Source organism: Panthera tigris, chromosome E3 (assembly GCF_018350195.1).
Source record: "Panthera tigris isolate Pti1 chromosome E3, P.tigris_Pti1_mat1.1, whole genome shotgun sequence".
NCBI classification, from domain to species: Eukaryota; Metazoa; Chordata; class Mammalia; order Carnivora; family Felidae; genus Panthera; species Panthera tigris.
The window spans coordinates 41,251,953-41,274,687 of NC_056675.1; the positions used below are offsets into that span (position 1 = coordinate 41,251,953).

Below are 22,735 nucleotides of genomic sequence, written 5' to 3' on the forward strand. Positions count from 1 at the left end.
AATTACATTTTCGGTGTCACATATAGTCATTAGGTCCAGTTAGCTAACACAATAATAGGCAGAAATGAAAATTTAAAACTATTTTTAGGGGCGCCTGGGTGGCTCAGTCGGTTGGGCAGCCGACTTCGGCTCAGGTCATGATCTCACAGTGTGTGAGTTCGAGCCCCGCATCGGGCTCTGTGCTGACAGCTCAGAGCCTGGAGCCTGTTTCGGATTCTGTGTCTCCCTCTCTCTGACCTTCCCTCGTTCATGCTCTGTCTCTTTCTGTCTCAAAAAAATAAATAAACGTTAAAAAAAATTTTTTTTTTTTTAAAACTATTTTTATCTTGGGGTGCCTGGTTGGCTCAGTTCGTGGAGTGTGCAGCTCAGTCTTGGGGTTGTGGGTTCGAGCCCCACATTGGATATAGAGATTACTTAAGAATAAAATCTTTTTTTTTTTTTTTTTTAATAAGTGGGGGGAGGGTAAGAGGGGGAGAGAGACTCTCAAGCAGGCTCCACACTCAGCACAGAGCCTGATGCAGGGCTCTATTCCACTATCCAGGGATCATGACCTGAGTTGAAATCAAGAGTTAGACGCTCACCTGAGTTATCCAGGCCCCCCAAAGATAAAAATCTTTTTTTTTTTTTTTTAAGTTTATTTATTTGTTTTGAGAAAGAAAGCACAAGCATCTGTGAGCAGAGGAGGGGCAGAGAGAGAGAAAGCGGGGGGAGAGAATCCCAAGCAGGCTCCATGCCCAGTCTCACTAACCATGAGATCATGACCTGAGTCAGAATCAGTGGTCAGACACTCAACTGAATGAGCCACCCAGGCACCCCTCAAAACGAAGATCTTAACAAAATGTGTGTGTGTGTGTGTATTTTTACCTTGTGACTTAGTTTTACAAATCTCCATTCTTAGGAAGTAATTAGAAATATAGGCAGGCATTGGTAAACAAATATGGTAGGATTGTTTATAAGATTGGAAAATTGGACACAGAACTCATGTCATAGACTGCCCTCGAAATTGTATAAAATCTATTTAATGATTTAGAATTGCTATGATGTCACGAGCAAGACAAAGGTACAAAATTGTGTATAATAGAGAGTTCATCTATAGTTTTTTTTTGGGGGGTGGGGGGGGTTGTTTGATTTGTTTTTTGTTTTTTTGTGGTCTCATTGAACACATACTGCTTAATCAGAGAATTGGTAGATCTGGCTTTTAAAATACAGAGTGTGCCCTCCCCTCCCTGGAGGCAGTCACTTAGTACTGCTTTAAAATGCAGGGAAGCAGGGGCACCTGGGTGGCTCAGTTGGTTAATCATTGACTCTTGATTTTGGCTCAGGTCCTGATCCTTGATCTTGAGATCAAGCCCTGCATCAGGCTCCACACTGTCAATTCTCTCTCCCCCTGACTCTCTGCCTCTCAAGTCTCTTATCTGTCAAAATGCAGGGAGGCAAACACTTTAAAAGCAACAACTTGGTTCTTTCGTTTCTTGTTTTGATTTAAATGGTCTCTATACCCTACTTCAGTCGCATGCTCTTCTGGCTAATCGAGCCGGGCGCCTCAAAAGGGACAGCTTGCTGGTTAACTGGCACAAGTTGACCTTGGTGGGTTAGGTTTTTAGCAGACTGTTTCAGAACATTTGCTGGAAGCCTGTGTGTCAAGGGTTGGCTGTGGGTCAGAATTCTGAGGCTCTGCTGGCCAAAAGGAGGTAGTGAGTCCTGCTCATCGAACTTCTAACAGTTTAAAGTTATGATTAAATAGATTATTTCTCTACAAAAAAAAGACAAAGGTTGATTTACCAGGGAATTTTTTTTAAACTTCTGTGGAGAATCTCAAATATCAAAAGTAGATGTAATCATATAATGAATTTTCTTGTACCCATCACTAAGCCTTGGGAATGGTGAGTTCACTGCCAGCTGTTTCGTCTTGCCTTAACTTTTCTTCCAAATCTCCCTCCCTCCCCCCCCCCCTCTCTGCCCCTCCCTATTCACGCTGTCTCTGTATTTCTCAAAATAAATAAACTTAAAATTTTTTTTTTTTAATTTTTTTTTCAACGTTTTTTATTTATTTTTGGGACAGAGAGAGACAGAGCATGAACGGGGGAGGGGCAGAGAGAGAGGGAGACACAGAATCGGAAACAGGCTCCGAGCCATCAGCCCAGAGCCTGACGCAGGGCTCGAACTCACGGACCGCGAGATCGTGACCTGGCTGAAGTCGGACGCTTAACCGTCGGCGCCACCCAGGCGCCCCAAAAATTTTTTTTTAAATAATAAAAATTAAAATGTGGTAAGGGAAAGTTCTAAAGATACAGAACTGAACAGAATATTATAATGAAATTTCTGGGTTCTGTCTCCCAGTGCAACTCCTGTGCAACAATTCTTTCAGTGATTATTGATATGAAGATTCCTGTTTCATCTTTTTTCTTGTGTTTCCCCACAGGATTTTTTTTAAAAAAGATTTTATTTATTTTTTTTAATTTTTTTTTTTTTTTTTAGAGAGAGAGAGTGAGTGAGCGAGCAGGGGAGGGGCAGAGAGAGGGAGACAGAATCCCAAGCAGGCTCTGCGCTGTCAGTGTAGAGCCTGATACGGAGCTCAAACTCACAAACAAATTACGACCTGAGCCAAAACCAAGAATCAGACGCTTAACCGCCTGAGCCACCCAGATGCCTGTAAAGTTTTATTTATTTGATTTTATTTATTTTTCTTATTATTTTTTTAATGTTTACTTTTTTAAAAATTTTTTTTAACGTTTTGTTTATTTTTGAGACAGAGAGAGACAGAACATGAACGGGGGAGGGGCAGAGAGAGAGGGAGACACAGAATCCGAAGCAGGCTCCAGGCTCTGAGCCATCAGCTCAGAGCCCGACATGGGGCTCGAACTCACGGACCGCGAGATCGTGACCTGAGTCGAAGTCGGACGCTTAACCGACTGAGCCACCCAGGCGCCCCTTTAATGTTTACTTTTGAGAGAGAGAGGGAGAGGGAGAGAGAGAGACAGAGACAGAGACAGCACAAGTCGGACAGGGGCAGATTCAGAGGGACACACAGAATCAGAAGCAGGCTCCATGCTCTGAGCTGTCAGAACAGACACTAGCACACGGCTCGAACCCACGAATTGCAAGATCATGACCTGAGCCAAAGTTGGACACTATCTGACTGAGCCACACAGGCACACCAAGATTTTATTTTTTAAGTAATATCTACCGCCACCAGAGGGGTTGAACCCAGAAGACTGAGATCAGGAGTTGCACACTCCACCAACTGAGCCAGCCAGGTGCCCCCACTGGATTATTTTATAGTAGCTCCTAGACATGGAATTTCATTTGTAAATACTGCAAGAGTATATCTAGAAGTTGAAGACTTTATTAAAAACAGTCTTTTTAAAAAATAATATACCATTTGATAGTGTTCAGATTTCCCAGATTGCTTCAAAAAGGATTCTTTTACAGTTTTATTTGTTTGACTTAGGATTCAGAATAAGGGCTACACATTAGAGTGCTTTGTAAGTCTTTTTACTTCTTTTTGTAAGTCTTTTTAAATCTTTTTGAAGAAATTAATTTTCTTAAAGTCTCCTCCTGGACTTTGGTGATTGTATCCTCATGATGTTTTTTTTAACATGTTTTCCCTTATCTTTGAAATTCCTGTACCCTAGGAGTTAGATCTGGAGGCTTGATAATCAGATTTACTTTCTTCTGTGACTGGAGGATTTCAGAGGTAGAGCTTTGCCCTTCCTGTTGTATCACCTCAGCTGACACAGTGATCTGTGGGCTTGGTCATTACAGACACCCTTTATCTCTTGGTCGTGAAGGTCCCCTTCAGCCTTTAGCCTGATGCTTGAAGCACAGTTGAGGATAGTTGCCTAGATCAGTTATTTCACTAAGGTGCAGCATCTCTTAGCAATGTAAAAACATGTAGAACTCTCATAAGGTTCAAAAATTTAAAGTATAGAAGGTACATTGTGAAACCGCTCTCCTGCTCAGTTCTTCAGTCACCTGGTTGCTTCTAGAAGTAACCAGTTAAGTGTTCTGTTTCCTTTAGAGTTTATGTGCATACCTGAGGCAGATAGTATGTCTGTATTCCATTGTTTTTTTTTCTTTTGTTTTGTTTTGTTTTTACACAAATAGCAGTCTACTATACACTTATTGTATCCTTACCCCCTTTTTTTTTTGTTCTCCTTGTTAGTGTATCTTTGTATAGAGTTCCTTATTCCTTTTTGTGGCTACGTAGTATTCCAAAGCACGGATATCTACATTATGTGACCAGTCCCCTATTGATGATCATGGTGCTGCATTACACATTGGCATTGTATACATGTATCTGGGAGAGATTCCTACATGCAGAACTGTTGGATCAGAAGGGTATCTTTCATTTTGATGGTGCCATAGTGTTCTCCGGAGGGATGAATGTTCCCACCAGCAGTGTAGAAGAGTTCCATTTTCGCATCTTTGCCAACAGTGAGTGGCCAAATTTTGGGGACTTTGCCAGTCAGAGATATAAAAAGGTATTTATTTGTGGTCCTGATGGGGTTGTTGTAAAAGCAATTCTTTGTGTAGGTATAGCCTGCCTAGACCCTCAGCTTGAGCTTGATGGCTGGAGCCTCTGGGAGTTTATCTGGGAGAAGGCGCCTCCCCATCCTCACCACAGGCTCCCAGCCTACCACAGCCTCAGCCTGACATGCCAGGGCCAGGCCTTGACTTCTTGAAAGTGTTTTATTCAGAAATTTCCTAGGAAAAGGGTATATAATATGTTTGCTACTAGGTCATCTCTATAAAATTTCTCAACTTGAACACTGGCAAATCGCAATGTTAACATATTTGCCGATGAAAAAGTTACAGAGCAACACTTTCCTTTAGCATACATATATTGAAAAAACAAAAAATTTTATTTTTTAAATTCAGTAGAGATCATTTTTTCCCCAGATTGTTTCCTATTTAAAAAAAAATTTTTTTTAAGTTTATTTATTTTGAGAGGGATAGTGTATGCATGCAAGTGGGAGAGGGGCAGGGGAGGGCCAGAGGGAGAGGGACGAAGAATCCCAGGGAGCCTCCACACTACCGATGCAAAGCCTGACACAGGGCTCCATCTCACGACTTCAAGACCACGACCTGAGCCGACCTCAGGAGTCGGATGCTTAACTGACTGAGCCACCCAGGCGCCTTTGTCTTGCTTTTTGATGTTTTACTTCACAGGTTTCCAAAAACTACACACCATATCAACTAAATTTCCAAGCTATCTTTAATATCCCATAGGAGACCAGTTGTGATTATACCTACTTTTTCTAGCTACAGATGACAGTATAACAGTTGTATTTGCTAAGTCAGATATTCTGGATTAGAATCCCTTTGTGACCTTGGGCAAGTTCTTTTAACTTTTTCTATTCATCTGTGAACTGGGCTGGTACTGACCGCCTCACAGTTGTGCAGATTGGGTGTAAGGACTTTGGAGCCAAGCCACAAGGGTTCTTGCACCCTGATGCCATTACTTAGTAGTTTGGAAACTGTACCTCACTTTTTTCACCTGGGAAATGGAGACTTTCAGAGTTTCTGTGTAGCTCTTTTAAGGCATGTGTGGACATGTCACACAGTACAGGGACACGTGTGTGCTGTGACCTGTCTCCTTGATGGCACATGCTTGTTTCTAGCCACTGTCATTTCTGCTGGGCTGGGAGCAGCACCAGACGGTCCTGCGTGTGGAGGAATAGCCTTCAGCAGCAGTGAGACTTATGTGCCAATTGTACAGCAGCCCTGTGCTCAGGTACCCTCAGTAGTTCATATTTCCTCGTACCATTCCTAAGCCACAGAGGTTGGGTCACGTTCTGGTCAATGGTGGGCTGTGATTAGGACTTAATTTTTAGACTTGGGTACCTTTTTTTTTTTTTTTTTTTTTTTTTTTTTTTTTTTTTTTTAAGAAAAATTATTTAAACCTCCTCTTTGATATATTTTAGGAATCAATCTGAATTTGACAAGCACTTTGAAGAGAAGAAGCAGTAGAACAAAGCATCGTCTTTTAAAGAATGTGGCAGTTAAAGGATGTCCCTGTGGTCTGCCTATTTTGGGTTGTGAGGTTTCCTATTTAGTTTTTAGCTCATCAGATGTCTGAGTCTGTAGCTAATTGAGGTTCTGCTGAAGCTGCAGTTGGTTGCTTTAATTGGTAAGGCCTTGGCAGGGTTATTAGATGTCTCTTGCCCACTTGACCCCTGATGTGTAGATTCGTGGGTCTGTTTCAGGGGAGATTGCTCTTTTTGGGTATATAACGGAGGGACACCACACCACAGATTTGACACTTCTGTGTGGGTGAACCTGGGGCGATTCAGGATGGTCTGCCACAATCCATTATCCCATGTGAGCACAGGTGGCATGGGACTTGTATCAGCTCGCTGGCACTTTGATCCTGGTAAGTTACCACCCTGTCTGCAGAGTTAGTCAACTCTACATCTTTCCAGGAAGTACAGTGCATGCAGACACATGATGATCATTTGCTTTCCTGGTTGTTAGATTGAAATGTAGCGAAACATCGGGGAATATTTGGATGGCCAACAAACAACAGGAAAGAGGTACTGAATTCCAAAATCATGGAGTGAAATTGGGAATTGGCCTCAGTGGATGATTAGGCTTTAACCTTTCTTCAGCACCTGGGGGGGCTTGGCATCGTCACAGAGCCTCTTCTCTGTCTTGACCTACTTCCAAGTAAGCATTTGTTTGAAAAGAGTATTTAAGATTTCTAGAGGAGACAGTAACCCTCTCCAGTGTCCCTATTATCCATTCCACTGTGGCACTGATCCTTGTAGAGTGGTTTCTTGACAGCTGACCTACTGTCCCCTGGCCATCTTTGGGCAGAGGGACATAGATTCTCACCACTTGGTCTGTTGGCCTTCCATCTGCTTTCTAGGAACTCTACCCAGAGTTTGTTCTCCTGTATTTTTTGGTGATAGTTCACATGGGCTAGTCATGTCATCCTGTTCTAAACTCTGTTGCTGTCATATTTAACACAATGCCGACATTTGCAAGTTGACTTGTGGGTGTGAGTTAGGAGGTGCTAATCACTGGTCATAGCCTGACACATCTGTTTGTGTGTTTATCTGAGTTACGCTGGAGCCTTTGACTGGTCATGACAGATTAACTGCCTAAAACCTACGAAGCAGCTTATTAATTAGTGTATTTTAGTGTTTCCCACAAACTCTTCAGAGTGAGCAATTAGATATCTAGAGTTTCTTTTCCTTTATCTCTTTGGGTAAGTAGTAACCAGTTTTCCTGCTACTTTAGACCGTAGGCAATAACTAACCATACTCACAGCTCTCAGTAATATTTGTTCTATTGTTTTGTTTTGAGGTGGAAGGGGGAACTCTACCCTCAGAACATGAGGGAATAATATTTACGTGGCTCACACAGACCAGTGAGTACATCATCTGCATCCCCCACAGCTCACCAGCAGAGGGCCTCTGATACTAGTCTCAGTCCACCCTTCCTGCCCCTCAGAGAACGCTGTTAATTATGGCCAAGTGTTATAATTAAAAAATTCCTGGAAATGTTATTGAGGGATGGGGGTCCTTTTACAAATTTTAGAAATAAACAGATGAGAAGACCATGCTTCTGAGTGATCACTTGGTTTAACAAAGCCCCTTGGTTTAATGTGATTATGGACGTGCTGGCTATAGTGTAGTTTAAGATCTTCCCACTGAACTTACAGGCTTTTAAGAAACCAACCCAGGAGTGTATGTCCTATTGAATAAATGGGTTCCAAGGCCCTACATGTAACTGATCATAGCTCACTGCTTCTCCTGAGCTAGGCAATGGATCACTTGGAGTCCTTTATTGCCGAGTGTGATCGGAGAACTGAGCTTGCCAAGAAGCGACTGGCAGAGACGCAGGAGGAGATCAGTGCAGAAGTTTCTGCGAAGGTATGCCTGGGAGACATTAACATTTGTTTTTTTTTTAACATCACCACGTAAAATAGGAAACGGGGGAAAGCTAGTTGAGAAATGGTTAGTTTGTGGGGTACCTATACCGCAGAATAAAGAAGGTAGATCTTTGTGTAACTGGCCTATCAGTTCATCCCTCCTCTGCTCCCCCTCTTTCAGCACAACTAAGTCTCTGTGGTGTCCTTTACTTTCAGTTTTGTAAAGGCATCACTTAAGATATGTGCAGTTGATAACTGGACCAAAGGTGCTACTTTATTTCTAAAATTAAATTCCAAATGATTAGGCATTTTGCTTACAGTACAGATTTATACCTTTAAACCTGGATGTTTTATGGCCTTTACCCAGAAGGTTGAGTTGTGATAGAAGTGAGAAGAGACAGCCCTGAAAATGACCACTGTGATGACCCTGACCACCACGTTGGAAGTGACAGACATGCTCTTACTGTCTTACATGCTCTTACTGGGATGCAGTGGCCAGGTTTAGTTTAAGGTCAGGGTCACAACAGTGCTAGTAAGGATGTCAAAATTTCTACATTTTGCATGCGTTCAGTGAGGATCCTGGCTGTTCTCTTTAATTCTGGTGGAACGGAACAGAAGAACAGCAAGAGAACCACTCACTTTCTCTTTGTTCTAGTCTTTTGGTTTTAGATGTCTGCTTACCTGATTATTTCTGTCTTCCCTTAGGCAGAAAAAGTACATGAGTTGAATGAAGAAATCGGAAAACTTCTTGCTAAAGCTGAGCAGCTGGGAGCTGAAGGAAATGTTGATGAATCCCAGAAAATTCTTATGGAAGTGGAAAAAGTCCGTGCAAAGAAAAAAGAAGCTGAGGTTAGTGGGAAATGTCTTCAAGAAAGAGGAAACTTAGTAACCCCAGAAGATTCACCATTTGGGCTAAAATTAAAGCATTCAATTTTTTGAATATTGGAAAGAAGTTGGAAATAAGATGCTGTATGGATAGGATTGTAGGATTTAGAGTCTGTGCACAGTTGGGTTTGTGCCTTTGCTCTGCCCCCCCCGTGACACTCGTGTGACATCAGACCAGTCCCTTACCAGCCCTGAGCATAACACCTATATGCAGAATGCAGTCTTGAGAGTGAAGTCACTGGAGTGGTGTCTTTTTTTTTTTTTTTTTTTTTGTAATGTTCATTTATTTATTTTGAGAGAGAGAGTGCTCGAGCATAAGTGGGGAGGGACAGAGAGTCCCAGCTGTGCTCTGTACGGTAAGTGCATAGCCCATTGTGGGGCTCGATCCCACAACCATGGGATCATGATCTCAGATCTCAGCCAAAACCAAGAGTAGGACGCTTAACCGACTGAGCCATCCAGGCACCCCCAGAGTGGTGTCATTTTACTCTCTGATCCTCTGGCTGTGGTGGTTACTCAGCTGGCATGAGTGGGTCAGAGTTATATTGGAGAATGAAAGCTGGGTGTCCTTGGCGACAGTACATCTCTCGTAGGGAGAACCTGTGCAGACTGAGGGTAGCATCCCAAGTGGTGTTGGCTGGGATGCCAGGCCAGGATATGCGGTGGAAAAAATGAGTCAGGGACTCATTGTTTGTATCACTGACAACCGTGTTCCTCCTAGATTATTGTATCCATTGGATATGCTTTGGATCTCAAGTCCTTACCCCTGGAATGGGAGATGGCTCATGTCGGCTTTGAGAATGGTGGGAACAGTAGAGTCAGAGGGAGGTGGGATGGTTGTGTTCCTGTAGCACATGCTTATTAAGCTCCAGCTATGTGTCAGATACTTTCTGGTTGTGAACAAGCCAGAGGATGCCCTTCTTGTGGAGACAGTGCTGGAGGCGGGAGGGGGTGCAGAGACGAGAGTATGTGAACAGATGGATATGTTTCATTCTGAGGAAATCAGGTGCTTAGAAGCAATGGGGTCTGGGGGCACCTGTGTGGCTCAGTCCATTGAGTGTCCAACTCTTGACTTCAACTCACGTGGTGATCCCAGGGTTGTGAGATCGAGCCCCGTGCTGGGCTTTATATTGGGCATGGGGCTTGCTTGAGATTGTCCATCTCTCTCTCAAAAAACAAATAAATAAAAATTAGAAGAAATAAAAGAATTCTTTAAAGAAGAAAAAAAGAAATGGGGTCTGAGTTTGAGAGTGACTTTGTGTTGCCAAGGGTCTCCAGGTAGAGTAATTTGGTCCTGGGAGTCCCCTTAGTGGAGACCTATGAACGGAGACAGTTCTTAGAGTGGTGGGGGCCGGTAGAGGTAAGCAGATGGCACGTAGGTGTCAGGTCCCCTTTGGTTATCTCTGTACACCCCTGGCTCGGCATGGTGATGGACACGCAGTAGGAGCTCGGTAATGACTAACTGAATGCATGGATAGTGCCAGGGGCCTCTTGGTGTTAGAGCGATGCCCACTGAGGCAGTAGTCAGTACAGGGAGCAGAAGGATTACTCAGGACGGGGCTTTGCTGGGGTTGGGGTCATCTCCAACTTGGAAGGTATCTCCTGGAAGGTGGTGCCAAGATAATGCCTCATACCCCTGGCAGGACAGCACCTGCTTAGTGACGTATATAGCTGATATGGTCCATTCTTGAACATGAGAGGGAGAAAATTCACAATACAGATGGATTTTCTTTTAAGTTCGTTTCTTTTGAGAGAAAGAGACCGCAAGTGAGGGAGGGGCACAGAGAGAGACTGAATCCCAAGCAGGCTCTGCAGTGTTAGTGCAGAGTACAGTTTCGGGCTTGAACTCCTGAACTGCAAGGTCATGACCTGAGCCAAAGTTGAACACTTAGCCAGCTGATCCACCCAGGTGCCCCCAGATGGATGTTTTGTAAACAATTTTTTTTCCCCCAGCATTTTTATTTATTTTAAGGGAGACAGATTGAGAAGGGGAGAGGCAGAGAGAATCCCAAGCAGTTTCTGCACTGTCAGCACGGAGCCCAACATGGGGCTCAAGCTCACCAGCCGTGAGATCATGATCTGAGCTAAAACCAAGAGTCAGATGCTTAACTGACTGAGCCATCCAGGCGTTCTCCCCCACCCCCCACCCCAGATGGATGTTTTGTATGTAAATGCTTAGATGTGTTCAAGGTAAGAGATGGATGGGTTGAGAATGTGACAGTTGCAGGTGTTACCTTGGGTGGCATTGCCATGTTAGTATGACTTGGTAGAGTTCCAAACAGTCTTTCCTGGTTTACAGAGTAGATACATATCCAGGAAATTGCATGTATATTTAAATCTTGCATTCTGCACAGGATTTAAGTCCCTGAGTATCTATACAAATATAAATCACGTATATACGTCCTTACGTAGGAACTAAACCGATGTATATTGAAATGGGAAATTTTTGTGTACATGTAGGAGAGTCCTGACAGCTCTGTCCAGTGGGAAGCTCTGTGGCCTATTGGTACGTCCTGTGGCCCAGCTCTTTCAGCTTCTAAGAGCCGAGCAAACACCAGAAATCCCTGGGATGGCTCAGAGATTTGTATGTAGGCATAAAAAATTGTAGATGTGGGGTTCATCGTGTGCATGTCTGCAGACAGCCCACACAGGAGCAGAATGTAGCATGCGCAGCTCTTCGTGCCCAGGACTCCTAGCATCCTTGCCCTGGCCATTTGTCCTCCATCCGCATCACTGAGGGTGCCCCCAGGAGGCAGCACTACTTCCTTAAAACCACTGGGCAAGACAGGGTGGTGTTGGGCAGGTCTGGGCAGTGCTGACCTAAGGTAATAAGGCACCTGTGGGTTCCTTTCTGCTTTTAGTAGTGGACAAGGGTGGGTGTGTTGGGTAGTCTCAAGAAATTATGCAGAGAGATCCCATGTACCCTTTAGTCAGTTTCCCCCAGTGGTAACATGTTGAAAAACCGTAGTACAGTATCACAAAGGATGTTGATAGTCAAAAGTCCATCACCACTGAGATCCCTCCCTCGATCCTTCTGTAGCCACACCCACTTCTCTGACCCCTGGCAACCACCAATCTGTCCTCTATCTGTATATTCTGGTTATTTCAAGAATCTTAAGTAGATGGAGTCATACAGTACATAACCTTTTGAGATTGGCTTTTTTTTTTTTTTTTTTTAACTAGGCATAGAGTTTATTTTGAAAGATATGAGGCGGTGGTATTCAAAGTTTTGAAACTAGAAAGGGACAGAATATCACAGATATTCGTGTGCCCACCATATTTACGTTTTTGAGTAAGGTTTTTGGTTTTGTTTAGCAATGGGGCACCTGTGTGGCTCAGTCAGTTTAGCGTCCAACTTCAACTTGGGTCATGATCTCACAGCTTGCGAGTTCGAGCCCCGCGTCGGGCTCTGTGCTGACAGCTCAGAGCCTGGAGCCTGTTTCGGATTCTGTGTCTCCCTCTCTCTCTGCCCCTCCCCTATTCATGCTCTGTCTCTCTCTGTCTCAAAAATAAATAAACGTTAAAAAAAAATAAAAATAAAAAGTCCCAAATGCTGCCATTTTTTAAAAAATCTTTTTAACGTTTGCTTATTTTTGAGAACAAGGGCGCGAATGGGGGAGGTGCAGAGAGAGAGGGAGACACAGAACTCAAAGCAGGCTCCAGGCCCTGGGCTGTCAGCACAGAGCCTTACGTGGGGCTTTAACTCACAGACTCACGGACCTTGAGATCATGACCTGAGCCGAAGTCGGCTGCCCAACCAACTGAGCCACCCAGGTGCCCCTAAATGCTGCCATTCTATACACATCTCTCACATGCATTCCTCACTTGGCACTATTTGTAAGGTCTCTCCTTGTTGCTACATACAACTTCCTTCAGGTTATTGCTGTAGGCTTCCGCTTCCCAGACGTGTTACTGTCCGTTGGTGGTTTCTCATCTTACAGACAGCTCCACAGCAAGTGCCCTTGCACTTGTTTGCTGGCACGTGTATGAGCGTGTTCTAGGACGTATGCCCGGAAGAATTTCTGGTAATGGCATGCACTGTCTTGCTCTCAGATTATTCAGTTGCACCACCTGTTAGTTGCACCAACCTGGTCTCCTCCCAGCAGCGTATGAGAGTGCCCACCAGTCGAATGAATGACATGGTAACTTACATTAATCTCCATTTGCCAGGGAACTTTGAACGTGTGGATTAATGGAAGATCCCTTTAAGTAAGGGTCAGTGACTGTTGGAATGCATTTCTTAAACCTGGGTTTGGAAAGAGTGTTTTAGCTTTGGCACAAGCAGCAGGAGCTGTGTCCCTCTTTTCCTTTTTTTTTTTTTTCTTTTATATTTCATGCATTCCACCTTGAAGCTGAGTGAGTTACTCCTTATAATAGGATTCGGACTGGAGTGGCTGCACTAGGTGGTGTCGTTTGCTCTGTTCTATTATATACTTCCTTCTTTGAAGAGAGAGTCTAATGTATTTGTCCTTCCACATTTTAGTTTTTGGGGTTGCATTGGTATACAGTTTTCTGGATGTTGGGACACAGTCTCTATGAGTGGCTCTTGTATGTTTTGGTGGTTTATTTGGTTTGGGTTTTGTGCTTTGTTTTTTCAAAGGCCCCTTTTGAAGTTTCTCCCTTCTTGCTTCTCTGGCCCTCCTAGACTCTCCTCTGTGCGTAGCTGAGACCCCTTCTCTGCTGGCCTCTGAGACCAGCACCCTGCTTGTCAGAGATTTAAATGTTCTTACTGTTTTGGAATCATGACTGTTAGTTCATTTTGTAAATAAACGATGAAAATTGAGTTGGTTACAAATATCTGAGGCTTGTAAGTGGTGTAGTTTTTATTTATTTAAAAGTCATCCCTATAGTCCCTTGAAATATATCCATTTTGGGGTTGAATATTTGGTTGTGGTGCTGGGTACCTCACTGTCCTTGATCTGTTCCTGTTGTCCAGGAAGAATACAGAAATTCCATGCCCGCTTCCAGTTTTCAACAGCAGAAGCTGCGCGTCTGTGAGGTCTGTTCAGCCTACCTTGGTCTCCACGACAATGACCGTCGCCTTGCAGACCACTTCGGGGGCAAGTTACACTTGGGGTTCATTCAGATTCGAGAGAAGCTTGATCAATTGAGGGTACGTTAATGTGTTGTGTTTCTGGAGAAACAAGTCTCTTGACTGTCCTCATGTTTCTTGACATCTAGAAAACCATGTGTTTTTATCCTCTCTCAAGAACGTGCCTTGAGTTTTATAGTGAAATATTCTGATTTCATCACGTTGTTCACACGGGAGATCTAAGGTCTTAGAATCCAGAGGGACCTTGGGTATTTATTTAGTCTGCACTTGTTTACAGGAAACAAAGAGTCTCGTCCCCAGGTACAGACCGCTCTTGCCCACCTCTGAAGTAACTTCTGGTTGGAGATGGGAAGAGCCAGTGGTCTCGTTTTTCTCCTTGGGCAGAGGTGGATGTGTGGAGAGTGGTTAGGCTAGACAGAAGATCACATTTCCCGGCCCTTGCCTTTGAGCCTTCTCTGAAGGATGCGGATGTGGTAGGGCTTTTTTGGATGGTGCTGCTGCACCACTGTCCACCTTTGTCTCTTCCCCAAGACTCCTCATTTTCCTAGGTTAGGCTCTAAAACATATCATGGATGCAGAACATTCAGAAGGAAGGATGAGTGTGTTTTAGATACTTTGAACGGTTTTTCAGACTGGTGGAGTCCTCCCTGCTGCGTATGGAGACCATTGGGATGGGGTACTAGGCCTCCTATGCAGGCCTTCCCTCCACGCACGTCAAATTCAGTATAGAGGGACAGACATATGGCCCCTGACTGGGACCCTGTGACCATCGGGGTAGAGAGCCTTGTGTGTCCCCAGAAGGAGCAGGGGACAGAGCTCTGCCCCTGAAGAGGGGTTGCCAGCAGGTGCGGTGTGAACTCACCAGCAGGGGTGGGGCTGGGGTGGCAGCCTCTGCTCTTAAAACATTCAGCTCTGTGCTCCCAATAGAATTTTGAAAAGTGATACACTCCGTCACATATTATTAAGTTGGAATTTTGTCCTTGCAAGCTGATGGATATGAAAGGTGTAAAGATATTTGTGTCGCCAATAGAATATAAAACTTTTTTTAATGTTTGTCTATTTTTGAGAGACAGAGTGTGAGCGGGAGAGGGGCATAGAGAGAGGGAGACACAGAAACTGAAGCACGCTCCAGACTCTGAGCTGTCAGCACAGAGCCGGACAGAGGGCTTGAACCCACGACTGTGAGATCATGACCTGAGCCGAAGTCGGACACCTAACCGACTGAGCCACCCAGGTGCCCCGCCAATAGAACATAAATAGCAGTTTGGTGTCCACTACCATGCCCGCTAAAAATGTACTACTTAGCAGTTGGAAATGGCACTTTTACATTTCTCCTTCAAATTATGTTTCCATTTTCTATCATCCCATAATTTTGTCCTGGTATTTTTTTTTAAGTTTATTTATTTATATTGAGAGAGAGCATGAGCAAGGGAGCAGCAGAGAGAGAGAGAGAGAGAGAAAGAGAGAGAGAATCCCAGGCAGGCTCAGCACAGAGAGAGCCCCACGTGAGGTTCGATCTCCCAAACCATGACGTCATGACCTGAGCTAGAATCAACAGTTGGACGCTTAACTGACTGAGCCACTCAGGTGCCCCTGTCCTGGTATTTTTTTTTTTTTTTTTTTAATAGCTGAAAGCTTTTTATTTTTTTTTTAACACACATTTCTCCAACAGAGATGAGAGTATATTGAAAATTTTCCCCCTAAAACCTTAAGAATTTAAGTATTAACTTGATCTAGAAAGCATGTTTTATCATTGAAGTTACAAGTGGTATGTCGTTGACCAAAGCAACGTAAATATATTTTGATAATAGCTGTTAAACTAACAACAGAAAATGTATTTGGAAGTGCACCTCCTAACAGTAGGGAGGGGTAGAGTTCCGGGCCCTAATCAGAGATGGCTTCCCTTACAGTGGTCCCAGAGGTGTGCCACACACTGAGGGTAAGAGCGAGGCAAGACCTTCTTTGTTAGGGGTGGAAGCATAGTGTCTAGGAAGTAGGGAGATGTGGAAAGGAGTTAATGCCAAACCATAGGCCTATGCTCGGTCACATCCCCTTTAGGAAGTTAAGGGGCTGAAACTCCCATCCTTAACCCTAACCGTAACCTGTCCATCGTTGTGTGCCTGCTCAAGTGTAGGACAAGTGAAACCAGGGGTGGAGGGCCAGAAGCAACCAGACAGGAAGGCTCTTGTGCCTTGGGAGTGATTTGAGGACAGCTGGCCCCTCTCTCTCAGTCCTTGCTACGCCTCTCATGCAGTGTCTGGCTGTAGTCTGCAGCAAGGTGGGACCATCCTTTGTGCCATCTTGAGCACGAAAACACTGATGGCCCTTTGTCTCCCTACTCCACTCTACACAGGGCTTCGTTCCACTCAGCAGAGAGGTGGGGGCACCAAAAGGCTTTGAGTTGACCTTGGGTGGGAGTATGCAGACTGATCCCAGGGCTTTGAGCTAAGCTGTGTCAATTGTGTTCGGGTAGTAACGTTTCTCAAGGCCTCCTCCTGTCTGTGCATTGTCTTTGCTCCGTGTTTACAATCCAGCCTGATGGGCCAAGTATTGAGGGTTCAGGGTCTACCTCCCCTGGCCTACTGTCGCCATGAGGCTGGGTCTAAAGCCAGTGTAGCACGCAGCACCCCAGGGACAAGCAGCAGGATATGTTTGGTTAGAGACGTGTTCTTTTTTTACCATAAAGTTTGTGGAGTCTCCTTTGGGTAAAAAAATAACTTTCTGGATTGGTGTGAGGCAAAAGATAGATTTCTGTGACTTAGAACTGTAGCATCTGTTAGAATATACACGTCAACTGAATTTGTAAGATATAATGATAAAAGCGTTATTTTCACGTATTTCCCATTAAGAAGCTTTAATGGTGATTGTGTTCCTGTTTCTTAAAAGTTTCTATTGGATTTCTAAATTACCAATATTGAGATTACGTAAAAGTGCTTTGTTAAACAGCGTTCACACTCTAGTTGGTGTAACTTGCTCTTCTCTCATTTTCCAATTTCTTGTTTATTTAGAAAACTGTGGCTGAAAAGCAGGAGAAGAGGAATCAGGATCGACTGAGGAGGAGAGAGGAGAGGGAGCGGGAGGAGCGGCTGAGCAGGAGGTGAGTCCACGGCGGTCCACGCCCAGGGAGACCCTGCTCCTTCCTTCAGTCTGGCTCATAGCACTTGAGCTCAGCTACGGATCTCAGTGGCCCTTAAAAGAAAAATAAGCGATGTGCGACATGTTTCGGAGAGCAGGGTTTGGGCTGGCGTGGTAGGAGCCTTGCGGTGTGTACACGGCCACCCTGAGCTGCAGGAGCAGTTGTGACAACCTCATTTGTGCCTGGAAAGGTGTGAGGGAGGGCTGAGCGGTGGCAATGGGAGAGGCACCTGCCTTGCCCCCACGAGGTCAGGGCGGACCGGTCGGGCAGGAGCAGAGACTTTGTGGAGCTGGAGCGTGTTCTGTCACACAGCCGTACTGCCCTAGGGGGAATCCACCAAAGGGCCTTAGGGCTGAGTAGACTCCAGTGTTGACTGAGGGTTGTGGGGCCAGTGGACAGGGGCGGGAGCAGTGAGAACTGTGAGGAGCTACCTAGGAGAACCAGGCGAAGGAGCTGCTGGTTGACGGGTGCGAGTGGGAAGGGGGTGGGTGTGTTGTGGGGGTAGAGCTGATAAGGTTTGCTGGTACGAGGTGGCGAGGCAAGCAGAGGGGGATTGAAGTCGGCCTCACTGCTTTCTGGCCTGGCGTGGCCACTTAGGAAAATGGAGAAGACTGGGACCGGTGTATGGGGTGAGAAGGCGCTGCAGGGAACAGGACTTGGCTTTGACCGTATTCACTTTGAGATGCTTAGGAGACATCTGGTCAGAGTTCAGGGAAGAGGCAGAGGCCGGACCACGCTCTCGTGGGGCACAGCTCGCTGTTCCTTGAAAGGCCTGGATGCTGGGATTCCTGGAGGAATTTCTTAGTATGTGATTCAGAAAGGAAAGATCACGTTTATAGTTTTCTCTGTGTTTCTTTTCATTACTTTGATCATCTAACAGGTTGTGATTGTAAAGAGACTCACTGAGTATAAAAATGTATTAAGCAAAACACGTAAGTCTCTTTTTACCCGAAAGTGACCACTACTCCGGTGGGGTGTGTCTGTGTGTGCGGAAGCACGTGGGACCCTTGCCTCACCTCTGAGATCTTCCCCCAGCAGGGGTGCTCCTGACAGATACACAGTGCCCTTACAGTGATGTGGCAAGGTTAACTACCCTTTTTTCCTCCCCCACCTTCACACTTTTTGCACATCCCACCCCCTGCCTCTGGCAGCCACCAGTCTGATCTCTGTATCTGTGAGGTTTGGGGGTTTTTTTAGGTTCCGCAGATAACTGAGATCGTACAGTATTTGTCTCTGTCTGACTTATTTTACCTAGCATCATGCCTTGACGGTCCGTCCATGTTGTCACAGATGGCAGCATTTCCTTCCTTTTTGTGGCTGAGTAGTGTTGCGTTGTGTATTTACTTGTTTACCCGTCCATATGTCGGTCTCCATGTCTTGGCCCTTGTAAATAACAATGTGATGAACGTAGAGGCACAGAGGTCTTTTCAAGATAGTGATTTCAGTTTCTTTGTTCCTGTTGTTGAGAGTGAGCAGGGGAGAGGGGCAGAGGAAGAGAGAAAGAGAGAGAAGGAATCTGAAGCAGACTTCACGCTCAGTGTGGAGCCTGACGCGGGGCTTATTCCCACACAACCCTGGAATTGTGACCTGAACTGAAATCAAGAGTTGGGGGCACTTGGAGCTATAGGCCTGAGAACTAGAAAATAACAAGTCTCTGAGAAGCTGACTCTCCTTCACCTTGTAGAACTAGGGGCACCTCTCGTCATATATATGTGAGGGGCGGGGCAGTTTGGGGGAAATTGTTCATCTTTTTTTTTTCTTTCAGGTCTGGTTCAAGAACCAGAGATCGCAGGAGGTAGGTTTGCAGATCCATTAATGTGTTCTCAGTCAAATGTCCTTTTCCATGTGCATTTTTTCCTTAATAGTTAACCATTATAGCTTCACAGTTGTTACCTGGTGGGCAGGGCTGGTTGGGGACACACTCAAACCCTGTCTGTCTTCGTCAGGTTGGTTGGGACTTAGTGCAGCAGAGGGACCCACTGTCAATGAGAGAAGTCAGGTGGGATTGCTGAGGCCTATGGGCAGTGAGTGTTTCCTGGCAAGATGTTTTCGGGAAGCATCAGTGGGAGCATCAGGCCATAATTCTCTTTGACCGGAGATTGATTGAGGGGACTCTTGTGAACCCCAGTTGTATTTTTGTAGGAGGGAAGGGGAGATGCCAGGGAAGCATCAGGTTGGACCTGCTGAGAGAGAAGGGCTGTTGGGATGGGGCCATCACAGCCTTCAGAGCCGTCTGGGTGTCTGCTGCAGGTCGCGCTCCCGGGACCGGCGTCGGAGGAGGTCAAGATCTACCTCCAGGGAGAGACGGAAGTCGTCCCGGTCCCGGTCCCGAGACAGACACCGGCGCCACCGCAGCCGTTCCCGGAGCCACAGCCGGGGCCACCGCCGGGCTTCCAGGGACCGGAGTGCGAAATACAAGTAACTACTCTGACTCCTTCAGTAGCTGCAACCCGGAGTGAGCCCCTTCTCTTTGTGTTCCCAGGGTCTGCTGGGGGTCTGTCATCGGGGCCCGTTGGCCATACCCGGTAGGGATGGGTCTGAGGCTTTTGCCTCAGGAGCCTGGCTGGGCATCTGTGGGACTGAGTGTTGGAGCCTTGAGAATTGTGAATGGGGCCCAGGGAACAGGGAGCTCTAAGCAGAGAGCAGTGGGTAGATTCAGGGCCAGGACAGTTGAGAGGCTGTGGGGGTGGTTACATGGGTATGGCTCCCTCTTGTGACCCGCTGCACACTCAGTGTCACCTCCATACACAGATACACAGAGCCCCTGAGATTTGTGTCCTGACCACGGGCCTCTTGCCTCTGTTTTATTTTGTTTTTGTTGTTGTTTGTTTGAGGAAAAACAAATTAAGTTTTTTTTTTTTTTTTAAGTTTATTTATTTATTTGAGAGAGAGAGAGAGAGAGCATGTATGTATACATGCACAAGTACAGAAGGGGCAAGAGGGAGAGAGTCAGTCCCAAGCAGGCTCTTCCCTGTGAGTGCAGAGCCCGACGTGGGGTTTGAACTCAAGAACCACAGGATAGTGACCTGAGAGAAGTCAGACGCTTAACCAGCTGAGCCACCAAGGCACCCCAAGGAAAAACAAATTAAAAACCATTCATACTCACACTTCAAGATAAGCACTGTGTGTGCTTGATTGTAGCCTTTTTTCCATCACGTTTACAGAACGGGTCATATTTCTCATATGCACTCTTGTTTTTTGCTCCATTTACACTCTAGCGAAAGCTTACCCTGTTGGGAGAAACCTCTGCACATGTTACTTTTTCATGGCTGCCTAACACTCCTTTGTGGCGTGGGCACTAGACGGCTGCCCTCTGGCCTTCTGTGGGCCTCCCCAGGTGTGCTGGGTCTTGGCCTTCCCTAACCTGGTGTTGAGGATCCGAGTTGTCAGCGCCCCAGGAGCCAGCCTGAAGGGGGATGCCAGCCTCCTCTGAGCCTCTGGTTCTCTTTTCCCAGGTTCTCCAGAGAGCGGGCGTCAAGGGAGGAGTCTTGGGAGCATGGGCGCAGTGAGCGAGGGGCCGCTGACTGGAGGCTGGAGAGCTCCAACGGGAAGACAGCTTCGCGGAGATCGGAGGAGAAGGAGGCTGGCGAGATCTAAGCCTACATCTGGGCCTGTAAATAGTCTGTTAAACGTTTGACACAGCCTAAAGTACCCCTTTATATTTGCTGAATACACCTCATCTTTTGTAGTTTACAATTTCTATTGTTTTGGAGCTAGCTGTGAGTTTCTAGAGATGTACAGAGTTGCTCCTGTGTTCTGGGGTTATGTTGAGTAGGAATAAATAAATCTGACAGACGGCCTCCTTACTGCTGCGGTGGGGTCTCTGCTGTCCCTCCTGTGCTCTAGAGACTTCACCATGGCCTTCTATGGTTGATGACACGCTGGATGTCCTCCGTGAGCTTTATTCACCCTCAGAAATGGTGACCTCCTGTTAGACATCGCTTTGAGTGTTGGCATCTGACATGCCTTGCCGCCCTGACCAAGCAGAGCGAGGTGTGCAGAGTTGTCTGTCTGCTGGGCTGGATGTGTCCTTTCTGAGGGTCTGAGCTGCCCCGCCCCGCCCCGCGCCTCAGTGCAGACCACAGCAGGCTCTGTGGGGGAGGAGGGAGGTGCCCCATCCTGCATCCACTTCTCTGGAAGGACTGCCGGTCTAGTGTGCTGTTAGCATAGCCTCAGCCTGCCTGGCTCCAGTGAACCACACTGCAGTTCCCCCTTCAGGAGTTACCTAAGGACAAAGAAAGGCCTTTGGACAGCATCCACCTGGCAGCCACAGGGTCCTCAGAGGCAGGGGTTACTGATTCGGGATCAGGTTGTAGTTTGCCTCACACTCAGGAGAGGCTAGTGGTGTTCTCATGCTCTCAGCTGTTCTGTCACACGAACTAAGAGACCAAAATCAGCCCATCAGCCCTTTGGGTTGGTTTATTCTGGGAGGGAGCTTCTGACGGCCAAGTTGTGAAAACTGTCATCCTCACCCCCTTAGTGCAGAGGTTGGGCCAATAGGCACATGGTCACTGGGTCTGGATCTTGTGCCACCAGCACCGTGAAGTGACTGGTAGCCGTGCTGTGGACTCTGGTATCGCAGTCTGTCCCCTTCTAGGAAGATGTGTGGATAGGTGGGTACTCCTGCAGCATAGGTTTTCCCTGGCCCCCTGTCTCCACAGGGAGGAAGGGCAGTGTCAGTAGGGTGTCCGTGCCCTGCACTTGTCTGGGGTCCAGGCTGAGCCAGGAAGAAGGGGCCTTGCTGGAACATCCAGTGGGAGGCTGCCAGAGAGCAAGGGGTAAACGTCGGCTTGGTAGGTGGTGTAGACACCAAGCTGGCTGGGTGGTGGAGGTGCGTCTTGGGTTTGGGAAGTAGAGGCAGATTGGTGCAAAGCCACGAATGGGTTAAGGGTAGTCCTAGGAGGGGAGGGGCGGAGGGAATGAGGGCTGGGGTCCTGGGTGCCTGACTCGGCTCTGCAGTCCCGTGTGGGGAATGCAGAGAATGGTCTGAAGCAGGCAGGGACACCCTAGCTCAGACAGCGTGAGGGTGTGCTGCTAGGAGGCAGAGTGTCAGAAGGACCTCGTGCCTACACCCCCCATCTCCTGGAGGGTTAGGCTTTAGAAAACAAAAGAAAAACAAAACTGGAGAACTGTAGTAAAATACACACAATTTACCATTTCAACCTTTTTTGTTGGTTTGTTTATTTACTTTTGAGAGAGAGTACGAGAGGGGTGAGGGCAGAGAGAGGGAGACACAGAATCCGAAGCAGGCTTCAGGCTCCAAGCTGTCAGCACAGAGCCTGATGCAGAGTTCGAACTCAGGAACCACCAGATGATGACCTGAGCCGAAGTCAGATGCTTAACTGACTAAGCCACCCAGGTGCCCCATTTCAACCATTTTGAAGTGTGCATTTGAGTGGTATTGAGTGTGTCACCATCCGTGGAGGGGTGGTTTTGAAAGGGCATCCCTGGACTTAGTGAGATCTCAGCCACGAGCATGAGGCTGAGGTCAAGGCTGCAGTTGCTCTCTTCACGTGTGGGCGCTCACCAGTCTGTAGCGGAGCAGGGAGTCTGGAGCTCTTATGCTTGACTCTCCAACCTCGTTATTGGAGGTGCCCACTGCCTCTGGTGCACCCCAGGCCCCTGAGCCTCGTGGCTTTCAAGGGTTCACCAAGCTCCCGTGTGCAGGAGTGCAGCGGACACACCGTCCTGTGTTCCAGGTGGGTGGAGAGGAGGAGGTGATATTGATGGAGGCCACGCACGACACTCCCAGAGCTCCACAGCTCATCCCAGGTGGGTTTCA

General features: G+C 46.5%; 1 protein-coding gene across 6 annotated transcripts in view; it reads left to right on the forward strand.

The window, feature by feature from the left end:
• The window catches only part of LUC7L (LUC7 like), a 36,711-nt gene extending 15,879 nt beyond the window's left edge, over window positions 1–20,832 (forward strand). For 4 of the 6 annotated variants that reach the window (XM_042972288.1, XM_042972293.1, XM_042972294.1 and 1 more), the window contains 7 exons: window positions 7,770–7,880; window positions 8,585–8,728; window positions 13,701–13,877; window positions 16,826–16,914; window positions 18,719–18,748; window positions 19,204–19,371; window positions 20,409–20,832. In XM_042972288.1, the coding sequence (XP_042828222.1) occupies window positions 7,770–7,880; window positions 8,585–8,728; window positions 13,701–13,877; window positions 16,826–16,914; window positions 18,719–18,748; window positions 19,204–19,371; window positions 20,409–20,550 (861 nt within the window). In that variant the 3' untranslated portion in view covers window positions 20,551–20,832. Of the gene's footprint in view, window positions 1–7,769; window positions 7,881–8,584; window positions 8,729–13,700; window positions 13,878–16,825; window positions 16,915–18,718; window positions 18,749–19,203; window positions 19,409–20,408 lie in introns of all 6 variants that reach the window. The other 2 variants (XM_042972289.1, XM_042972292.1) reach the window with 2 other exon arrangements.
• Window positions 20,833–22,735: the final 1,903 nt, after the last annotated feature.